This window comes from Desmodus rotundus, chromosome 8, assembly GCF_022682495.2.
Source record: "Desmodus rotundus isolate HL8 chromosome 8, HLdesRot8A.1, whole genome shotgun sequence".
In the NCBI taxonomy this organism is placed as follows: domain Eukaryota; kingdom Metazoa; phylum Chordata; class Mammalia; order Chiroptera; family Phyllostomidae; genus Desmodus; species Desmodus rotundus.
Genome location: NC_071394.1, coordinates 89618694 through 89637377, shown reverse-complemented (window position 1 = coordinate 89637377; position 18684 = coordinate 89618694). Strand labels below are relative to the sequence as shown.

The following is an 18684-nucleotide window of genomic DNA, read 5'->3' as shown; positions in this document are numbered from 1 at the left end:
GAAGGTAACGTCTCAGTGACCTCATGAGAACTACGTCTTTGGTAACAGCTTAGGAAAACAAGTTGTATAAATGATTTGTGTAAGTAGTCACCCAAAGAATCACCCCATCACCCAGGAGAAACCATGATTAATATTTTGGAATTTGCTCAGATATTCTTCCATCAGGAGTATATGCTCAGAAAGAGAAACATCACTCCCAGCTAGTCCTGAATTTATTTTATGACCTAATTTCTAAGAACTTAGAATTTTTTTAAAAATTAAAAAATGAAAATTCAAAGACTAAACTGATACCCTACATACCTTGATTAGATGTATTAATGTATCCTGAAGCTGAGACTTGCTGAGAATAATGGAAGGCTTTCTCTGATTTTCTGACGTTGCAACAGTTAGAGGAGAAGGGGAGCTTGCTTTCCTCTCTAGGTCCGTGGCCCTTGCAGCTGTCTGCTGGAAAACACTTGGGGACAGCAGGACTGAAGACACTGCAGTGGTCGTCGCAGTAACCAGTGGAGGGCCTGCAACCTGCAGGGGAACAACGGTCATTTTGTACCAAAGTGCAGAAGCCAGCAGCCAGGCCCAAAGCAGGAAACCCCTGATAACCTGATAAGCTGTAGGAGACTGGAGCAGAGTCCAACGTAACTGTGGAGTTCAGATTAGCATTCAGTAGAAGCTTTTGAGCATTTAATATCTGGTTAGGAAGCCCATTTATGTGATAAGAATGCTGTGGAGCTATTATAGGAAGCCAAGTCCGATCACCACACAAGGGAAATGTGATATATAATCAGCATGGTATGCACAATATGAACAATACTATGATAAATTAAAATGTAAAGTTTTTACATGGAGGGGGCAGGGAAATGACTGGAAGAGGGCACAAGGAAACTTTCTGGGGTGACGGAAATGTTACATATGGTGATTGGGTGGGGTTACTCAAGGGGTACACGTTTGTCAAAACTCATAAAAATCTGCATTTTATTACATGTAAATTTTACTTCAATAGGAAGACAATTAAAAAATCCAGTTACATAAATATTAGTTTCTTTTGAAGTGTTCGATTATTTTACTCTACCATTCCAAGTATCAAAGATACAATTTCTTTAAAGTTAACATCCACCTCCTTCCCACCATTTGGATGTGTTTCTTAGACAGCTATGCTAAGCATCAGAACACAGCAATAATTTTGAATAATTCTCACACTTTATAAAACACACACAGAGACGTGCACCTCTCTTTTCCCTGTCACCTTCCTCAGGTACAAAAAGCACAGAGCCTGCCACAGCTTTAAGGGCTGTGGTTTCGATGTCTGAGCCATTTAGCTTGTTTTTTTGGTGCAGCACCAGGCTGAGAGCTCCCGCTGATCACCATGCAGCAGGACGAACCACAGAAATGACCAGAAGCCGGCTTTAGTTTAAAATCTGAGACTTGAGGAGAGGTAGAAGGGATCAGAGGCAAATGGGAATGCAAAATTTTAGGAACTGAAAGAAGTAAGTGTGCATTTCCAGGTTGGCAGGTGATGGAGGGTGGGGACAAATTTCAAAATATGGGGCAGGGGAGGACAAGAGAGGGACAGAACACACAGGCCTGGGAGACTCTGTCGTCAGAGTAGTGGGAGGCCAATGAGATCAGTGTAGCAGGTGGTGACGCTGTCCTCTGTTACCTGGGACATCACAGCTCTTCCAGGGCAAAGACTACGTCCTACTCAGAGAACCCGGCTGACGTGCCCTCAGCGGTCACCCATTCACAAACACTGAGTGACTGTCCACCCTGCGGCTGACACTGCCCTCGTACACACAGGGAAGACATCCATTCAGAGAGATGACACGAAGTCTACACACAGGTCATGGCAATGAGCTCTGGGGAGCAGGGGGAGCCTGGCCTAGGGGGGCTATCCACAATGGGCCTAGGCTTGAAAGCTAAAACATTTCACTCAAGTACTTCACACCCTGCAGAACTTAAACATAATGTGTTCTTCAGAAAATGGGAGTCCTTACCGGGATGGCACTGGATAACACCTTTGGCTGGGAAAAGACTTCAGGATCCTGGTTTTGCTGCATAGACTGCAATGTTTAAAAAAGAAAGATGAACAGATGCAGTACATTTCAATGAAGATCTCCTAGTTCCTGGGGAAAAAGGCAGGTGAGCAACAGGAAACACTGGCAGGAGTTCACGCCAACTAGTTCCTAGATTCCTGAGGGAAGAGGCTGACAGGAACTTGTGACAACGCTATTGATGATTTGACCGCAGGATGAGAGTGGCAGGACAGGTCCCCGCTCCTTCAGTTCTCCAGGGAGGTGTGTGCAAAGCCTGTAAGGTATCGCTAAGGAAAAAGCAGGAACCTGTGTCTCTTAAGAAGAGCTGGAGACAGCCCACGTGTATTTTTGCTGTCGAGTCTGCAGAGATGCAAGATCCTGGCAGCATACCTTTTGATTCGGTAATTTAAATTCTGGGCAGGTAGCACTGAATGGTTTTCATCTGAGTCACACTTACACACGCTAAATTTTGTCCTCGCTCACCGGGAGAGAAAAGAACTTGTAGAGCAAATACGTTAGAACTCAATGAAGCCCTGGGTCCTAAAATTCGATATTGCCATGTAAATGAAAAGGCACACGTATGGGAGCTTCCCTTGAAAGAAGGCAGGCTAGAGAGCAGGGCGCTCTCCCAGAGGTCACAATCTGGAGGGGGTGGCGTTCACGAGAGATGGCTGCATTTCCAGAGCTTTGCTGTCAGGGCAATGGCAGCAGGCACAGTGCAGGGCATAAGACTTAACTATTAAGCAGGACACCTCCACTCCTTGAATGCAGAGAACCTCAACAGAAATGGCCCAAAACAAGTGAATAATGTAACCAAGATACTAAACTTCCTCTTTCAAAAGTATGAAACAAAATATTCCATTAAGTAAGAAATAATATACAATTAGTGATGATGGGCTCTTCTAAACATTATTAAGTAAAATGTTAAGACTGGGGGTTATCATCATTACAGGGCATGAGGCTAGGATCTTGAAAAGTAAGCAATACAATTACAGTAGAGGGTGCTACCTCCTTTCAGTTCTGTGATCTCACAACTCACCAACCTTACAATCACTCAGTTCTACTCCCTCAGGACTCTCTGAGCGGCTGCCTAGTGCCTGGCACAGCAGGGTGCCGTAAGAGCGCCCCAGGTTTGGAGACATGAGGTCAAATAAAGCTTCCTGGTGAAACTGATGTTCAGCTGAGATCTGAACATCACCCCCTTCCTCCCAATCTGCCAGGAAGCCTCACTAATCACATTTTTTAAACAAACCTGTTTGTCTGCATTCCCCAATTCACGCCTCCATCAACTCAAGCCTGGTGACTGCCACAGCCTCCTCCCTGATGGGTCACCTTACTTGTCTTCTCCTTTCCCATCCTGCCATCCTTTCTTCAAAGCCCTGGAAAGATTCCCCAGGGCTCTGAGGACAAACCTCTAACTCCGTAACACAATTTACAATGTCTTGCTCATCAACAAATACCATCTCCCCCATGTTTTTTTCTACAGTAGATCCAGTCACACTACAACTGAGTTTAGCAAATGCCTTCTGATCCCCAGGCCTCTGCACGTGCTGCTCTCCTTGCCTCAAACACTTTTCACAGGTCTGGGGAAAGTCTGGCTAATTTTTACTGAGCTTTCAGATCTCAGCTGAACATCAGCTCACCAGAAAGCTTTATCTGACCTCATACCTCCAAACCTGGGATGTTCTTACAGCACCGAGTGTGCCTGGCACAAGGCAGGCACTGAATGTTGTACTGAGCGAGTTGGGAACTGATCAACCACTGGGATAATTTGGATCTGGGTGGTCCTGAGTCAATTGAGGACTTCTGGAACTATCAGGCAAAAACAAACACGCCCCCGCCCCAATACATACCCTGACAGGAAAACAGTTCCTTAGCTTTCATCAAGGAATAATTTCGGAAGAGGAACTGCATTATAACAACAATGTCAACTTGGTTGTTCACTACAGGACATCTGACCTCTCCTTTCTTCTAGCCCCTGACATGCTCAATAGTTGTCTTTTTTTTTTCTTCAAGATTTTTAGAGGGGAAAGGAGGGAGAAAGAGAGGGAGAGAAATATCAATGTGTGGTTGCCTCTCACACCCCCCCACTAGAAACCTGGTCTGCAACCCAGGCATGTGCCCTGACTGGGAATTGAACTGGCAACCCTTTGATTCGCAGGCCAGCGCTCAATCTACTGAGCCACACCAGCCAGGGCTCAATAGTTGTCTCTTTAAAATGACTATCTCAGCCCTGACTGGTGTGGCTCAGTGAAATGGGTGTCATCCTGCAAACAGAAAGGTTGCTGGTCAGGGCACAGGTCTGGGTTGCAGACCAGGTCCCCAGTTGGGGGCATGCAAGAGGCAGCTGATCGATGTTTCTCCCACACATCAATGTTTCTCTACCCCCCACAAAATAAACAAAATCTTTAAAATAAAATAAAGTGACTCTGTCTCATGTCAATCAAAATCATGGTCTTTCCAGTTTCATCCCACTCAGTTACAGCACCCACCCTCCTGCTGGTACCTGAAGGGGAGCAAGCACCATGTTGTTCAGGGTGGTGGAAGCTCTTGCTGCTGTCGTCTTAGCGGGAGGCTCTATGAAGCTCTCAGGTGTGGCCAGCTGGCCGGCTGCTGGAGAAAAGCTGGCTGCCACTGCACCCTTTCCAAGTGACTGTGTCTGTATTTGGTCATGCTGTGGGGTCAACCTGAGTTTCTGGAGAAGATCAACACTTGGGAGGGATGTTCCAGCAGCATTTGTCACGCTCAGTGGGGCCCTGAAGGGGCTCTGGCTGGCAGTCAGGCTGGCATGGCTCAGCTCAGGGACTGGCTGACTCAGGAGTGGAGACCTCTGTCTAGGTGTGGTCTTCACCGCCTGCATCACGGTGGTGTTTCGGGGTAAGCTGGCGGGAACCTGTGCAGTAGGCGCTTCTGCTGGCAGAGTGGGACTGAGCCCAGGGCGCAACGGGATCGCATAGCTCGGGGCCTGCTTTTCACTGGACTGTGAGATGGAGGCAGGAGTGATTAGCACCGGGGAGGTGACTTCAGGCTGGACTGAGTGGTGGGCAACAGGACGGACACCCAGGTTTTCTGACTGAAGGGTCCCTCCTGATTGCTCAAAGGAAAATGGTAGGAACGAGCTGGGCTCTTTCTGAGAGGCGTCTCCTGGCAGCCTCTCCACTTCTTCCGAATCCAGACCCACAACTGTTGGCTGTTCCTTTGGCAAAGAAGTTCCAAATAATTCTTCCACTGTCAGATGTTTGTGTCCAGATGGAGCAGACTGAAAAACAAATCAAACCACCCAATGAAAGAGATCTCTTGCAAACCAGTGTAACTAACCTTTTTTTCATCAACCAAAAACAGTTTCCAGAAGCAATGATGATGGTCTCTGAAAATAAGAAAATGGAACAAACTAAAGATGTACTAGCAATAAAGGCCAAGGTACAGCCGGTCCCTCTAACTTGGTGGGTAGAAATCTTCATCAGTAATAAAATTAAAATTTTAGGGTCTCCAGATGATGATGTTTGTTTTCTGGGCAAGTGATTGAGATCAGGTGAAGGGACCATCACCTTACTACAAAGGTAATCGTGCCTGCTGCCGCGTGTTAGTAACACACGTCGGGAAATTACACTCAGGAGGCGAGAAGGACCAAATGCTGATCAAGTAATCCTACCATCATTTCCACTGTTTCTGATAAAAAACTAGGCACTGCCACCTGGAGGACTGGGTCTCAGATGCCAGAAAATAAATGTAACCATTTAAAACAAATAGGCCGTTCCTCATCCTACTCCCAAATCACAGAATTCTTAAGAAAAGCCCAAGCATTTAAGGCTAAAAATGTTAAATTTACATACGTTTTTCTGATTGGACTTAATGACACCACAGCAATGATTTAAAGGAGAAGTATTCAAGCTTCCCACTCACGAGCTTTCCTGCACCTCCACACAGTGCTGCCTATTCATGTAGCCTTTATTTATGGGGTACCCACAGGGTGCCAGGTCCTGTTCTGACCTGGGCCCAAGGGGCACTGAAGAGAGTAACAAAAAAAGTCCTACTAGAGCTTCTGTTGTAGTGGGGAATAAACCTAAGTACTTTGACAATACAAGGGGCCTCAACTTATAGTTTTATTTCTAAAGTGTGTGGACTACCTAGTTGTTCAGATGTTCATATGGGAAAAATAATTTGTTTAAATGCATGATTTCCATGGCCTCAAAAAGTCTGTAAAAGCTAAAGCAACTGCGAGTGAAGTATAATCATGAGAATTCTATGATATGACCACATTTCTACAGAAAAATGAGCTCAGAGTTTTTACTAGTCAAATGTTTGTTTCATGCATTTGACAAATTATTAGTGATTTTGCCCTGGCTGGTGTGACTCAGTGGTTGAGTGCCAACCTGTGAACCACAGGGTCCCTGGTTTGATTCCCAGTCAGGGCACATGCCTAGGTCACAGGCTAGGTCCCCAGTGGGGGCGTGCAAGAGGCTACCACACATTGATGTTTCTCTCCCGCTCCTTCTCCTTCCCTTCCGCTCTCTCTAAAAAATAAATAAATAAAATCTTAAAAAAAAATTACTGATTTTGCCAGTTGCCAGAGGCATTGTGCTATGATGGTGGGTGTTGGGAAGAGAAAGGGGAGGGAGCTTACTGGCTACAGGATCTTATGAGGAGAGGGCTGGGATGCCCTTTGTCAAAGAGAAACAGCAGGGGAAGGCCAGTGCTGAGGACAGGGGATGCAGGGCAGTTTACACGAGGGACGGAAAGTGAAGGGAGTGCCGCTGGGTGAGAGGTGGCAGAGCAGGTCTGAGGAGAATGAAGGTGGTGCGATGCCCCTGTGGCTGAAGAAGAGGCAGATGCCTCCTCCAGCCGTGAAGAACTGTAATTCCATACCAAACAATTTTATCCAGGGAAATATTCAATAAAGGGAATTCTGTTAATATTTAAAATCTAACGTATCTCGGAAATTAATGTGACAAGAGTTTTTTTAAGTGAAGGAATCCCCAAGTCGCAAGTTCAGCCCCCACCAGTGATGCTGTAGTGAGATCAGAAAGACTGGTCACAGCGTTTTCTAGTACTTCACGGATCTTCCAGATTCAGAATCCCACTTCAAGTGCGAGGCGGCACTGGCGTTTCAAACAACGCAGATTTTACACGCTGTAATTTCCTCACATTGTTACTTCTGAAAAAACCAGAGAGCTTATGGTCTGAAATCAAAGATACTTAGGTTTAATCCCCAGATTTTAAGTAGAAAAATTATGTAATCTTTGTATTTAGTTCCCTCACCTGAAAAATGGGGGCAACTGTGGTAATCAACTCACACCTGCTGTGAAAATTAAGTTTCCACTATAACATCTGGTGCCCAATAAGCAGTCAGTAAACGGAAGTGAACACCAGGTAATCTTTACTACCAATCAGGATAAACCTGTGTTGGGATATGTTTTAAGGAACATCAAAAAATATGTTGGGATATTAAAAATTCATCAAATCCTCTGCAATATCATACCCCCATAATGCAAAGAAGAGCAAAACCACCTGACGGGATACCCAGGCTGTGCTGTTATAACCCACCTTGTTGTTCCCCGATGCAGGGAGGCATTAAAGACATAGCTGTTTGTCTAAAACTCACTGGTAACATCTCAAATTCATTCAATGTAATTCAAAATAGACAATGAATTCTCACATGGGGCAGACTTCTCCCTTTCTCCAGGCCACCTAACTACTAGAATGTATAGGTTCCACTGCCCATGCTGACCACTGTGATTTATTCACTACTGGATCTCTGGAGTCACAAATGTCTACTGATGAGTATAGATACCCCCCCATTTCTAAAAATTATGATAAAATATACATGACAAAAGTCACCACTTCAACCATATTTAAGATTCAGTGACATTCCGTAGTTACACAACATTATGAATGTTGTGTAACTACCATCTACTTCCAGAACTTTTTCATTAACCCAAACAGAAACTCTGAACCCGTTAAATAACTCCCTATTTTCCTCTTCCTCCCACTGCCCCATCCACAGCACCTGATATCATCAATTCTACTGCTCCTAAGAATTTGCCTGTTCTAGGTACCTCATATAAGTACAGTCTTTGTCCTTTGATGACTGGCTCATTTCACTTAGCGTGCTTCCAAGGTTCATCCATGTGGTAGCATGTGTCAGAATTTCGTTTCTTTTTAAGGCTGAACGATATTCCACTGTACGCATACACCACATCTTGTTTACCCATTCATCTGATGATGGACAGCTGGGTTGTTTCTATCCTTTGGCTATAGTGAATAATGCTGTTATGAGTATCAGTGTAGAAGCATCAGTTTTAATCCTTGTTTTCAATTCTTTTGGGTATATGTACAGGAATAGAGTCACTAGATCATATGGTGATTCTACATTTAACTTTCTGAGGAATTGCTACTGTACCATTTTACATTACTACCAGCAAAGCAAGACGGTTCCACTTTTTCCATACTTGCCAATACTTGTTGGCAATTTGTGTCCCTTATTAGGAGAAATGTCTAGTCAAGCCCTTAGCCTATTTTTGAGTTGGGTTAATTCCTTTTTATACACATTATGTTTAGAACAAAATCATCAAAATGGCAAAAAAAGTGATAAAAAACTACACTGATTTTCATTCATTAATGTAAATTACGTAGATCTTCACCACCACATTCTGTTATAGACGTATACAAATACACTCTTGTACTTATGGACAGAAGCCAACATTTAGATAGAACTGCTTTGTAAAACACAGATCATACTGAGGCTATCTGGCAGAAACTTAAGTCTTTCCAAGATAAGAATAATATCTTTGTTGTAAGAAAAGGAGCAATCCAACAATAAGACATGCAGAAACCTCACCATGAAATACACCTTGAACTTCAAGAATGGCAAGATCCAAGCCCTGGCTGCGTAGCTCAGTTGGTTAGAGCGTTGTTCTGATATGCCAAGGTTGAGGGTTTGATCCCCATTCAGAGCACATACAACAATCAACCAATGAATGCATAAGTAAGTGGAACAATAAATCAATGTTTCTGTTTCTCTCTCTCCCCCACTTTCTAATATCAGTAAAAAAAAAAAAAAAAGAAAAAAAAAAAAGAAAAGACAAGAAAAAAAGAATGCATCACCCAGGGTAGGAATTTTTACCTGTTTGGTGGAACATCAGTCAACTTTTGAACAATTAAAATGTACTGCGTTTACATTCGGAATGTTTCTATACTTACACTTAAAAAATATGTACTTCCAATGGTTTTAAATCTACTTCATATTAAAAAAGGAAACTATATGGGAGAACCCTGAACCCAGACTGCAAAAGCAGACAGTTTCCAGATTTCTCAATGCTGCCTCTCTACAACTTCTGCCAGGCCGGAGACTGATTCTACCACTTTCTTTGGAGTAGAGTGTGTGGTAAACCATTAGGGTTTCAGAGGTATCTCCCATAAGAAGGACTAAATGGAGGTGTGATGGTAATAAGTTGTCACAGACAATGCTCACTATGTGTGAGCCCCTGCACTATGCACAGTAAGTGCATTACTCTATTAATCGATGAGGGCAGTACTATTACTATTGCCATTTTAGACGGTGCCCAAGTCCAGTAACACAACCAGATTCTAATCTAGTTGCAACAACACAGTACACATTCTCACCATTACACCACCACATTGAGATATCAATTAAGCAGACTATAGGTTACCAAATCAACTGAATGGTGATGTTAACCTCTGGAAAACAGAGGTGCAGCTTAAGCTTGATAAGAGGTAGCTACAGGTCAAAATGTAACACCTTTTGAAAATACGTAACTGGCTGAATCAGTCACAAGAGGCTGAGTAGGCAGGGCATGCTTTGCCACACAAGCTCCCAACAGCTTTATAGTCTCTGTACCAGGGAGGACCCAATGACAAGAAAAACGGGCTATATTCTCTCATGTCCAAATATGCTTATTAAAGTTTGGGTTCTGAGTTTTGCATTGCCTCACGGAAACTGATGTTAGTCTGACTTCTCACTCCCCTCGGGAGATGGAGGTGAGCGAGCAACAGCACAAGTGGTGCACGGCACAACCCTAATCTACCCTAATCTACCGTGTCAGGTTTCAAAGCGTCCCTTCCTCACCCCACGGCCCTCTGTTCAGAGTTGCATATTTGCTTGGCTCTACTGTGACCACGACAGATCTACCTGGTAAGTAAACTGAATACACAAATTTCAGCCACGTTTTTACCTTTCTTAAAATAATAAAGCGTAATATGCTGAAAATGTTGCATATTTTCTTCCATCTTCAATATTAAAATGGCTGCATAAAAATTCACCAATTTTGATAAGTTTTTTAAGATTGCATTATGATATGTTAGCTGTCACAATACAATCTAACAACCCACTAGGCAAAGAGTCCCAAGGGAATTTTAATAAATGAATTATGAAACTGAAATGGAATTTAATACTATTAAGGCTTGAGGGCCTTGTTTCTCAGCACTAGATGGCAGTGTTACAAACCAAATGTGTTATTTCTGAGTAGGGACTGACTGTGGATTTAAGCTAATTTTAGTTAATCACATCGCTTCTGAAAATATCCATAACTCAGTATTTTAGAAAATTTTGCCACTTTGTTCTAGAAAATGGAACTTTAAATGTACATAAGAAATGAAAAAAAAACTGCATCAGCATTATTCGCATCGGAGGGCACAATTCTTTGAGTACCCACCACTTGAATTCTGTATGCCCACAGATCCGTCACTGGTGCTTTTGTTGCAAGGTTGAGCACCCATGGCTTGTCACGCTCACCTCTCATCTTTTGATGAATGGTGCTCTATGGTTCTTCAGACATTTTTGGGGGTTTGAGTCTTAATCTGGGTCTCACAATCACTGTTAGGCAATGCAAGAATCGTAGCCCCACAATTAAAGGAAACGGAAACAACTGGCCCACTGAACACTCGTGGGTGATAAACTGGACCGGGAGGAATCTAGGAACCCTGTTTCTTCTTTCCCTTCCTCTCTCAAAATATGTAGTTCAAAAAGTTAAATTTTACATAGCACCTCTTTTAATACATATTTTTGAGCTTCAGGATCCTAAATACAAATTCAGTAAAAATGGAGAATAGGAATGTAGTATACAAACTCTTGTTTAAAGTAATCATCATGTAATACCTAAAAACAACAATGGACAAATTGCTGATGGGAATGTAACATGGTACAGACTCTCTGGCAAACAACACACAATTACCAAATACCCTAAAGTTTGCACTCCTGGGCATTTCCACCAAAGAAATAAAAATTTATGTATCAAACTTGCATATAAATACTCCTAGAAGCTTTATTTGTGTTAGCCCCAAACTACTGGGTTGGCCAAAAAGTCCATTTAGTTTTTTCCATAAAATAAAAGACACATTTTTCATTTTCACCATTAACTTTATTGATTTGGATATTCTGAGTATGTTGGGTATCTCCCACTATTGGCTTCTGGTGGGTAGAGGCCCAGGGTGCTGCTAAATATCTTCCAATGCATAAGACAGCCCCAGAGCAAAGAATTATTTGGCCAAAATGTCACCAGTACCAAGAAACTTCACAAACCACTTTTGACATGTTCGATCAGTCACAGCACCTTCTCCATACACTGTATAAATCTTTTTTTTGCATTTCAGCCACGTTTTTACCTTTCTTAAAATAATAAAGCGTAATATGCTGAAAATGTTGCATATTTTCTTCCATCTTCAATATTAAAATGGCTGCATAAAAATTCACCAATTTTGATAAGTGTTTTTAAGATTGCATTATGATACGTTAGTTGTCACAATACAATCTAACAACATTGTTTCAAATGAAGTTAAAGACAACTAAGCACACTACTAGACATACATTCAGAAAAAAAAAGTAACAAACTTTTTGGCCAACCCAATGAAAACCTGTATGGTCCTTCAATGGGTGAACTGTATACTATTTATGTAACATTCCTGAAAGGACAATTTACACAACTGGAGACAGATAGTGGCTGTTAGGGGTTAGGGATAAGAGGAGAGGGGAAGATAGGAAGGGTATAATAGAAAAGGCAGTGTCATGATAAAAGGGCAGTCCTGACTGGTGTGGCTCAGTGGGTTGGGCATCACCCTGTGAACCAGAAAGTCAGCAGTTTGATTCCTGGTCAGGGCACATGCCTGTGTGGCAGGCCAGGTCCCCAGTTGGGGGGATGTGGGAGACAACAGATCAACGTTTCTCTCCCACATTGATGTTTCTCTCCCTCTCTTTCTCCCTTCTTTCCCTTCCCTCTATAAATCAATCAATTGATCAATCAATCTTTAAAAAAATAATAAAAGGGCAACAGAAAGGATCCTTATGGTGATGGAAGCCTTCAGTATCTTGACTTTGGTGGTATATACACAAAGCTACAATATATGTATATAAATTTATATATAAAACTGTACAGAAGCAAATATATACATGCACACACACACAAATACAGATAAAACTGAGGAAATGTTAACGCAATGGGTAGAGTGTATCAATATCCTGGTTGTGATATTGTGCTGTATTTTGCAAGCTGTTATCAATGGGGGAAATGGGTAAAGGCTACATTGGATATTGATACAATGTACCCATTTCTGTATTATTTCTTAACTGCATGTGAACCTATAATTACCTCAAAATAAAATTTTAATTAAAAAACTAAGTTTTACTTAGTATCTGTTCATTTATCAAGCCATCAGTTATAAAGAAAACTAACTTGACCAAGGCAGACAAATTTGCCTGCCCCCAGGGAGCTTACGTTTTGGTGGGGAGGAGACACAAAGAATATATATGAAAACCACAAACCATGTTAGTGGGGTAGAAGTCTTTGGAAGAATATAAAGCACAGCAGGGTAGGGAAGAAGTACCATTCAAAACAGAGAGGTCAAAGAAGGCCTCACCTATACAGAGGACAACTGTGACCTGAAGGAAGAAAAGGAGCAAGCCATAAACAGGACAGAAGTATTCCAGGCCAAGGGAACAAGTCCAAAGGCCTGTCCCGTGGCAGGAGCTAGTCTGGCACATCAGGGGAAAGGCAAAAGAGCCAGCGAGGCTGGTGCCAAGTGAGCAAGGCAGAGACAGAAGATGAGACCAGGATAGGGGGCCAGATCAAGTAGGGCCTCATGGGCCACTGCCATGACCTTGGCTGTTGCATAAGATGGGACCCCACTGGAGAGTTTTAAGCAGAGGAATGCCATAATCTAACTTATGTTTGGCCAGGATTACTCTGGCAGCTGGGTTAAGAATAGGTAAGGGAGTGGCAAGGACAAAAGCTGGAAACCAGCAGAGGCTACTACTGCAGAATCTAGATGAGACAAGGTTACATGGACCAGGGAAAATCACATGAGTAGATGTCATTATTTTGCTGCCCATACATACCTTGAAAGATAAATGACAAACCTAACCTGTACTGCATTAAAATCCTTATAAAGTGTTACTCTGTATTTTGTTATCTTGGACAAAGCTAGGACTTCAGCTGCACAAACCTTATCTTGTGACCCAGGAGGCGTCTCTTCTAGAGTCTCGGTGCTTCCCAGATTGGAGAGCTGAGTACTTGGCTGTAACCCAGGGCTGGAGATATTTGAGTCGCCCATCTGATTCTTAAATTAAAAGGAAAAGTTTATAATGTGAAAAAGTTTGCCATTACTTGGCTCACAAAACAGCAACTGAGGTTATCAAAAGTGCTTTTTGAAAAACAAGCAAAAAACTCCAAATGTTTTGCTTTGGACCCTTCATGTAACTTATACAATAAAATTTCTAGCAAGTTGAGCCCTTCATCTTAAGACAACAATAGAAGCAACAATGGTTATTTTTATAACCCTTTTAAGGAAAAGCCAATGGCATTACTTTATTACATATACATTTCCATTAAAAAAATCCTCCTACCAATTTTGTTGAGAAGTAACTGACATACATCGCTGCGTAGGTGTGAGACATACAATGCGATGGACTGATTTACATACACTATGAAATAACCTATCACACTAGGTTCAGCTACCATCCATCTTTCCACATAGGTACGATAAAAATAAAGAAAACAGGGTCTTTTTGTTTTAACATATTGGGGGTAAATAGTTCTGTGTACCTATCACTACAATCAGATGTGAAATAGCTCTCTCACCCCCAAAACTCCTTACGCCGTCTCACTGTAGTCATGGCCTTCTTGCACTCTTAGAAACAAGTGATCTGTTCTGTCACTGCAGTCTCGTCCTTTAGAAAATGGCATAAAAAATGGAATGCTGACTTCTCTTTCTTAGTACAATGCCTTTGAGATTCATCTAAACTGTCGTATGGTATCTTATTGCTGAGCAGTATGCCCTGGTATGACTACATTTCAGTTTATTTAACTATTCACCCATCGGAGGGCATGTGTGTTGTTTCCAGTTTTTGGTGATATAATTGTAAGCTTTTTTAGCATGGACAAAAGTTTCATTTCTCTAGAGTAAAGACCATATTTTGCTATGTATAATGTGCACCCACACTTTTCTGCACATTATACACGGGGTTATTATAACCATAGCACGTAATTATTATATCCATGTATAATGTGTACCCTTATTTTCTCTCAAAAATTTGGACAAAAAAGTGCGCATTATTCACAGCAAAATACGATACCTAGGAGTAGTACCTGGGTCATACAGTAAAAATATCTGTCTTCTAAATTTTTATAGTTTTATGTTTTACATTTAGACCTATGATCCATTTTGAGTTGATTTATATTATAGGTATTACATTTAGATTGGGGTTCTTTTCTTTTTGCAAATGGATGACCAATTGTTCCCAATTATTTGTTGAAATTATCATATAGCTTTGTAAATTAAACTAAATTTTAGGTCTCTAAACATCATAATTACAGGTAATAAAACAGTCATAAAATTCCTGTTAATTTGTATATAACACTGAAAGTGAAAATATTTTTTGTTCTTAAAGAGAATCCTAAAAAAAGAGATGGAGGTAGAATTATGAATTTTTATTTTTATTATTTTTTAATCCTTACCCAAGGACATGCTTATTGACTTTAGAGAGAGGGAAAGGATGGGAAAGAGAAAGGGAGAGAAACACTGATGTGAGAGAGAAACAGCAATTGATTGCCTCTCATATGCGCCCGGACAGGGGGCCAGTCCTGCAACCTAGGCATGTGCCCTGACCAGGAATCAAACCATGACCTTTTGGTTTGTGGTATGACTCTCCAACTAACTGAGCCACACTGGCCAGGACGAACTATGAATTTTTAGAAACTTAAGTTCTATTTGGGTTATCTGATCCTGCATCTGGTGAGCATGATCTATGTCAAAATAAACACCAAAACAAGTTCAGAATATTCAAGATAAAGAAAAAAAAAAAAGCCTTAAACTTCACAGTCCAGAGACATTAATTTTTTTGATACCATACAATAAATGGATGTGCTTAGTACAGGAGTAGATACTCGAATGTTAAATTAATGAATGATATATATTTTTTCTATTTAAATGCCTTAACCCTTATATTATTTAAAAAGCCATTTATGCCATATTACCCATTTAAACAGAGGTGAAGTACTCTGTGAAAACCTATGAAATATCTTCTAATGTATTTCTTTGTACAACACCATCAACCAGTCTCAACACATTATGGAAAATGCATGGAACTGAACTGTATTGGGTTACTCTTGACTGCTGGATGCCGGCCTCCTTCACACTCTCCTGCCACCTGGAGGCTCTGGGGCTCCCCCTAGTGCCTTTCAGGGGGGCTGGAAGAAGAGCACTGCTAGGCTCAGTGGTCAGAGCCCAGATGCCCAGAAATCATAACTTCACTGTTAAAACTAACACTCATACCTTTTTCTTTCTTTTTAAAAAAGGAAATGGTTTCACTTTATTATAATGCTATCATCTTAAAAAAAATTGTATTAGAGAAAACATAAACTCAAAATATTGCTCCTAACAAGTTCTTAAAACAGTGGCAGTGGTATAAAATGTTCTGGAGCATTTTAAAAATTGGGGAGTTTGTCACATAAAAATCCCAGCCTGTCATTTTCAGAGAGAAGCCAGATAACTGGCAACAGCCTGGGGCTGAGCTGCAACTGACTTTCTGACAGAGTGACGGGCTCCCTGTCTGTGCCAGACCCTCTCCGCACTATCACGGCCCACGTGGTCTTGGGCACATTTGACTCTGCAATGCTTAACTCAACATGAGCTACAAGATGGGATGTATCTTTTTAAAAGATTTTATTTATTTATTTTTAGAGAGAGGAGAAAGGAGGGAGACAGAGAAGGAGAGAAACATCCAATGTGTGAAAGATATGTCAATCGGTTACCTCTCGCACGCCTCCAACTGGGAACCTGGCCTGCAACCCAGGCATGTGCCCTGACTGGGATTTGAACCGATGACCTTTCTGTTTGCAGGCCAGCACTCAATCCATTGAGCCACACCAGTCAGGGCAATATAGGATGTATTTTAAAAGGTCTCCAGAACTTCACATACTTTTTCCTACATATGCAGCGCCATTCCTAGAAGATTTATTCTGAGTTTTTTGCTAATGACAGTTCCCAGTGTTTGTGAGGCTTGAGGAAAATGAGTAAGAGACAAGCTTTGTGGAATGAAATTTTACAATATTGGGTAAAAATCTCAAAAATGTCAAAATTGGCACTGGCCAGGTGGTTCAGTTGGTGGGAGTGTCGTCCTATACGCCAAAAGGTTGCAGGTTTGATCACTGGTCAGGGAGAACAAGGGAGACAACCAATTGATGTTTCTCACATTGATGTTTTTCTCTTTCTCCCTCTCAAATCAGTGAATGTATCTTTGGGTGAGGATTAAAAAATAAACAAAAGTCAAAATCGTTTGAACTACCAATTCCATTTTAAGAACTTATCTTGAAAGAAAATGCAGCACCTGATGACTTAGCTAGCTACAAGGGTATATTCTAAATTCTTAGTACAAAGAATCAGAAAAACCTCGGGTATTGTTTACATAAGGCACAGAAGGAAAAATACACAGCTATTACCATATTTTGCCATGTATAATGCGCACCCTTTGCCCAAAATTTTGAGGGAAAAGAAAGGATGAGCATTATACATAGGCAGTACTAATTCTGTATTTATAGAAATGTTTTTAATTCTTTTATTTATGCTTATATGTTAGAAGTGTAACTCTAGAAAGCAGTAACGATAGCTGTATGCAAAATACTACTCTGGATTATAATAATTGGTTTTATATATAAATAAAAAAATTGAATTACAAATTAAATGAAAGATTTTTTTCCGCTGAAAGTTTGGGCCAAAAACGTGGGTGCACATTGTACACGGGAACACATTATACACAGCAAAATATGGTAACATCATGATTCTTTTTAAAAAGAAATTTTTTCAGGCTACTAAATGAACTCTCACAGGGACTCCCTATGTAGTTACTGTCAAAAGATAGTGTTCTTTGGGGAAAAAACAGGTTACAAAACCGTTAATAAAAACTATTTTGAAAACTAGTTAATAAAACTAGTATATACAAATACACCACACACACTGGGGCATATTTGTATATATATTTCTGGAAGGATACATGACAAGGCATTAAAACTGATTATTCTAGGTGGTGGAAATATGGCTTTTTTCTTTTACTGTAATTTTTAAATATAAAAGTTTTTGTAATTTATAGGTACTACTAACATAATAAGAAAAATAATGGTGCTCCTAGGCTTTTAAGAACAAAAAGTCTAGGTTTAAATTTTTTCCATTAAATTAAAAACCACCACCACCACCAGCCAGATAAACAACCTCTGCCCAAACCCAGGACTACAAATCCAGGCTAGGAGCAACTCAGAATGGGCCAGCTATAAAGGACTGCGGTTTCAGCTGCCTTTCTTTACATTAAAAATAGGAAAGTTGGTTGGACTTGAAACCACAGAAATCCTAGAAAACATAGGCAGTAATATCTCACACACTTTTAGTAGTAACATTTTTTCCTGATATATCTCCTCGGGCAAGGGAAACAAAAGAAAAAATAAACAAATGGGACTACATGCAACTGAGCAGTTTTTGCACAGCAAAAGAAACCATCAACGACATGAAAAGAAACCCCACTGACTGGGAGAACATACTTGTTAATACATCTAATAAGGGGTTAATATCTAAAACTTAGAACTTAAAACTCAGTACCAAAAGACCCTCAAACAATCCAATGAAAAAATGGGCAAGGGACCTAAATAGACACTTCTCCAAAGAGGACATACAGATGGCCAACTGACTTATGAGAAGATGCTCAACATCACTAATCATCAGAGAGATGCAAATTAAAACCATAATGAGTACCTCACACCTGTCAGAATGGCCATCATCAATAAATCAACAAACAACAAGTGCTGGTGAGGATGTGGAGAGAGGGGAACCCTTTTACACTGTTGGAGGGAATGTGGATTGGTGCAGCTACTATGGAAGGCAGTATAGAGTTACCTCAAAAAATTAAAAGTGAAACTCCCTTATGTCCCAGTGATTCTAATTTTGGGAATTTATCCGAAGAAACCCAAAACACTAATTCAAAAGAATATATGCATTCCTATGTTCATTGCAGTGTTACTTACAATAGCTAAGATTTGGAAACAGCCCAAGTGCCCATCAGTAGACGAGTGGATAAAATAGCTATGGTACATTTACACAATGGAATACTGTTCAGCTGTAAAAAAGAAGGAAAGTTTACTCTTTGTGACAGCATGAATGGAGC

At 41.0% G+C, this 18684-nt stretch overlaps 1 protein-coding gene across 5 annotated transcripts in view; it reads right to left on the bottom strand.

The window, feature by feature from the left end:
- The window catches only part of DCP1A (decapping mRNA 1A), a 57087-nt gene that overhangs the window by 3372 nt on the left and 35031 nt on the right, over positions 1 to 18684 (bottom strand). For 4 of the 5 annotated variants that reach the window (XM_045192184.3, XM_024556509.4, XM_045192187.3 and 1 more), the window contains 4 exons: positions 13482 to 13595; positions 4534 to 5286; positions 1989 to 2054; positions 301 to 519 (listed from right to left, as the gene is read on the bottom strand). In XM_045192184.3, the coding sequence (XP_045048119.1) occupies positions 301 to 519; positions 1989 to 2054; positions 4534 to 5286; positions 13482 to 13595 (1152 nt within the window). The remainder of the gene's footprint in view (positions 1 to 300; positions 520 to 1988; positions 2055 to 4533; positions 5287 to 13481; positions 13596 to 18684) is intronic. The other variant, XM_024556510.4, reaches the window with a different exon arrangement.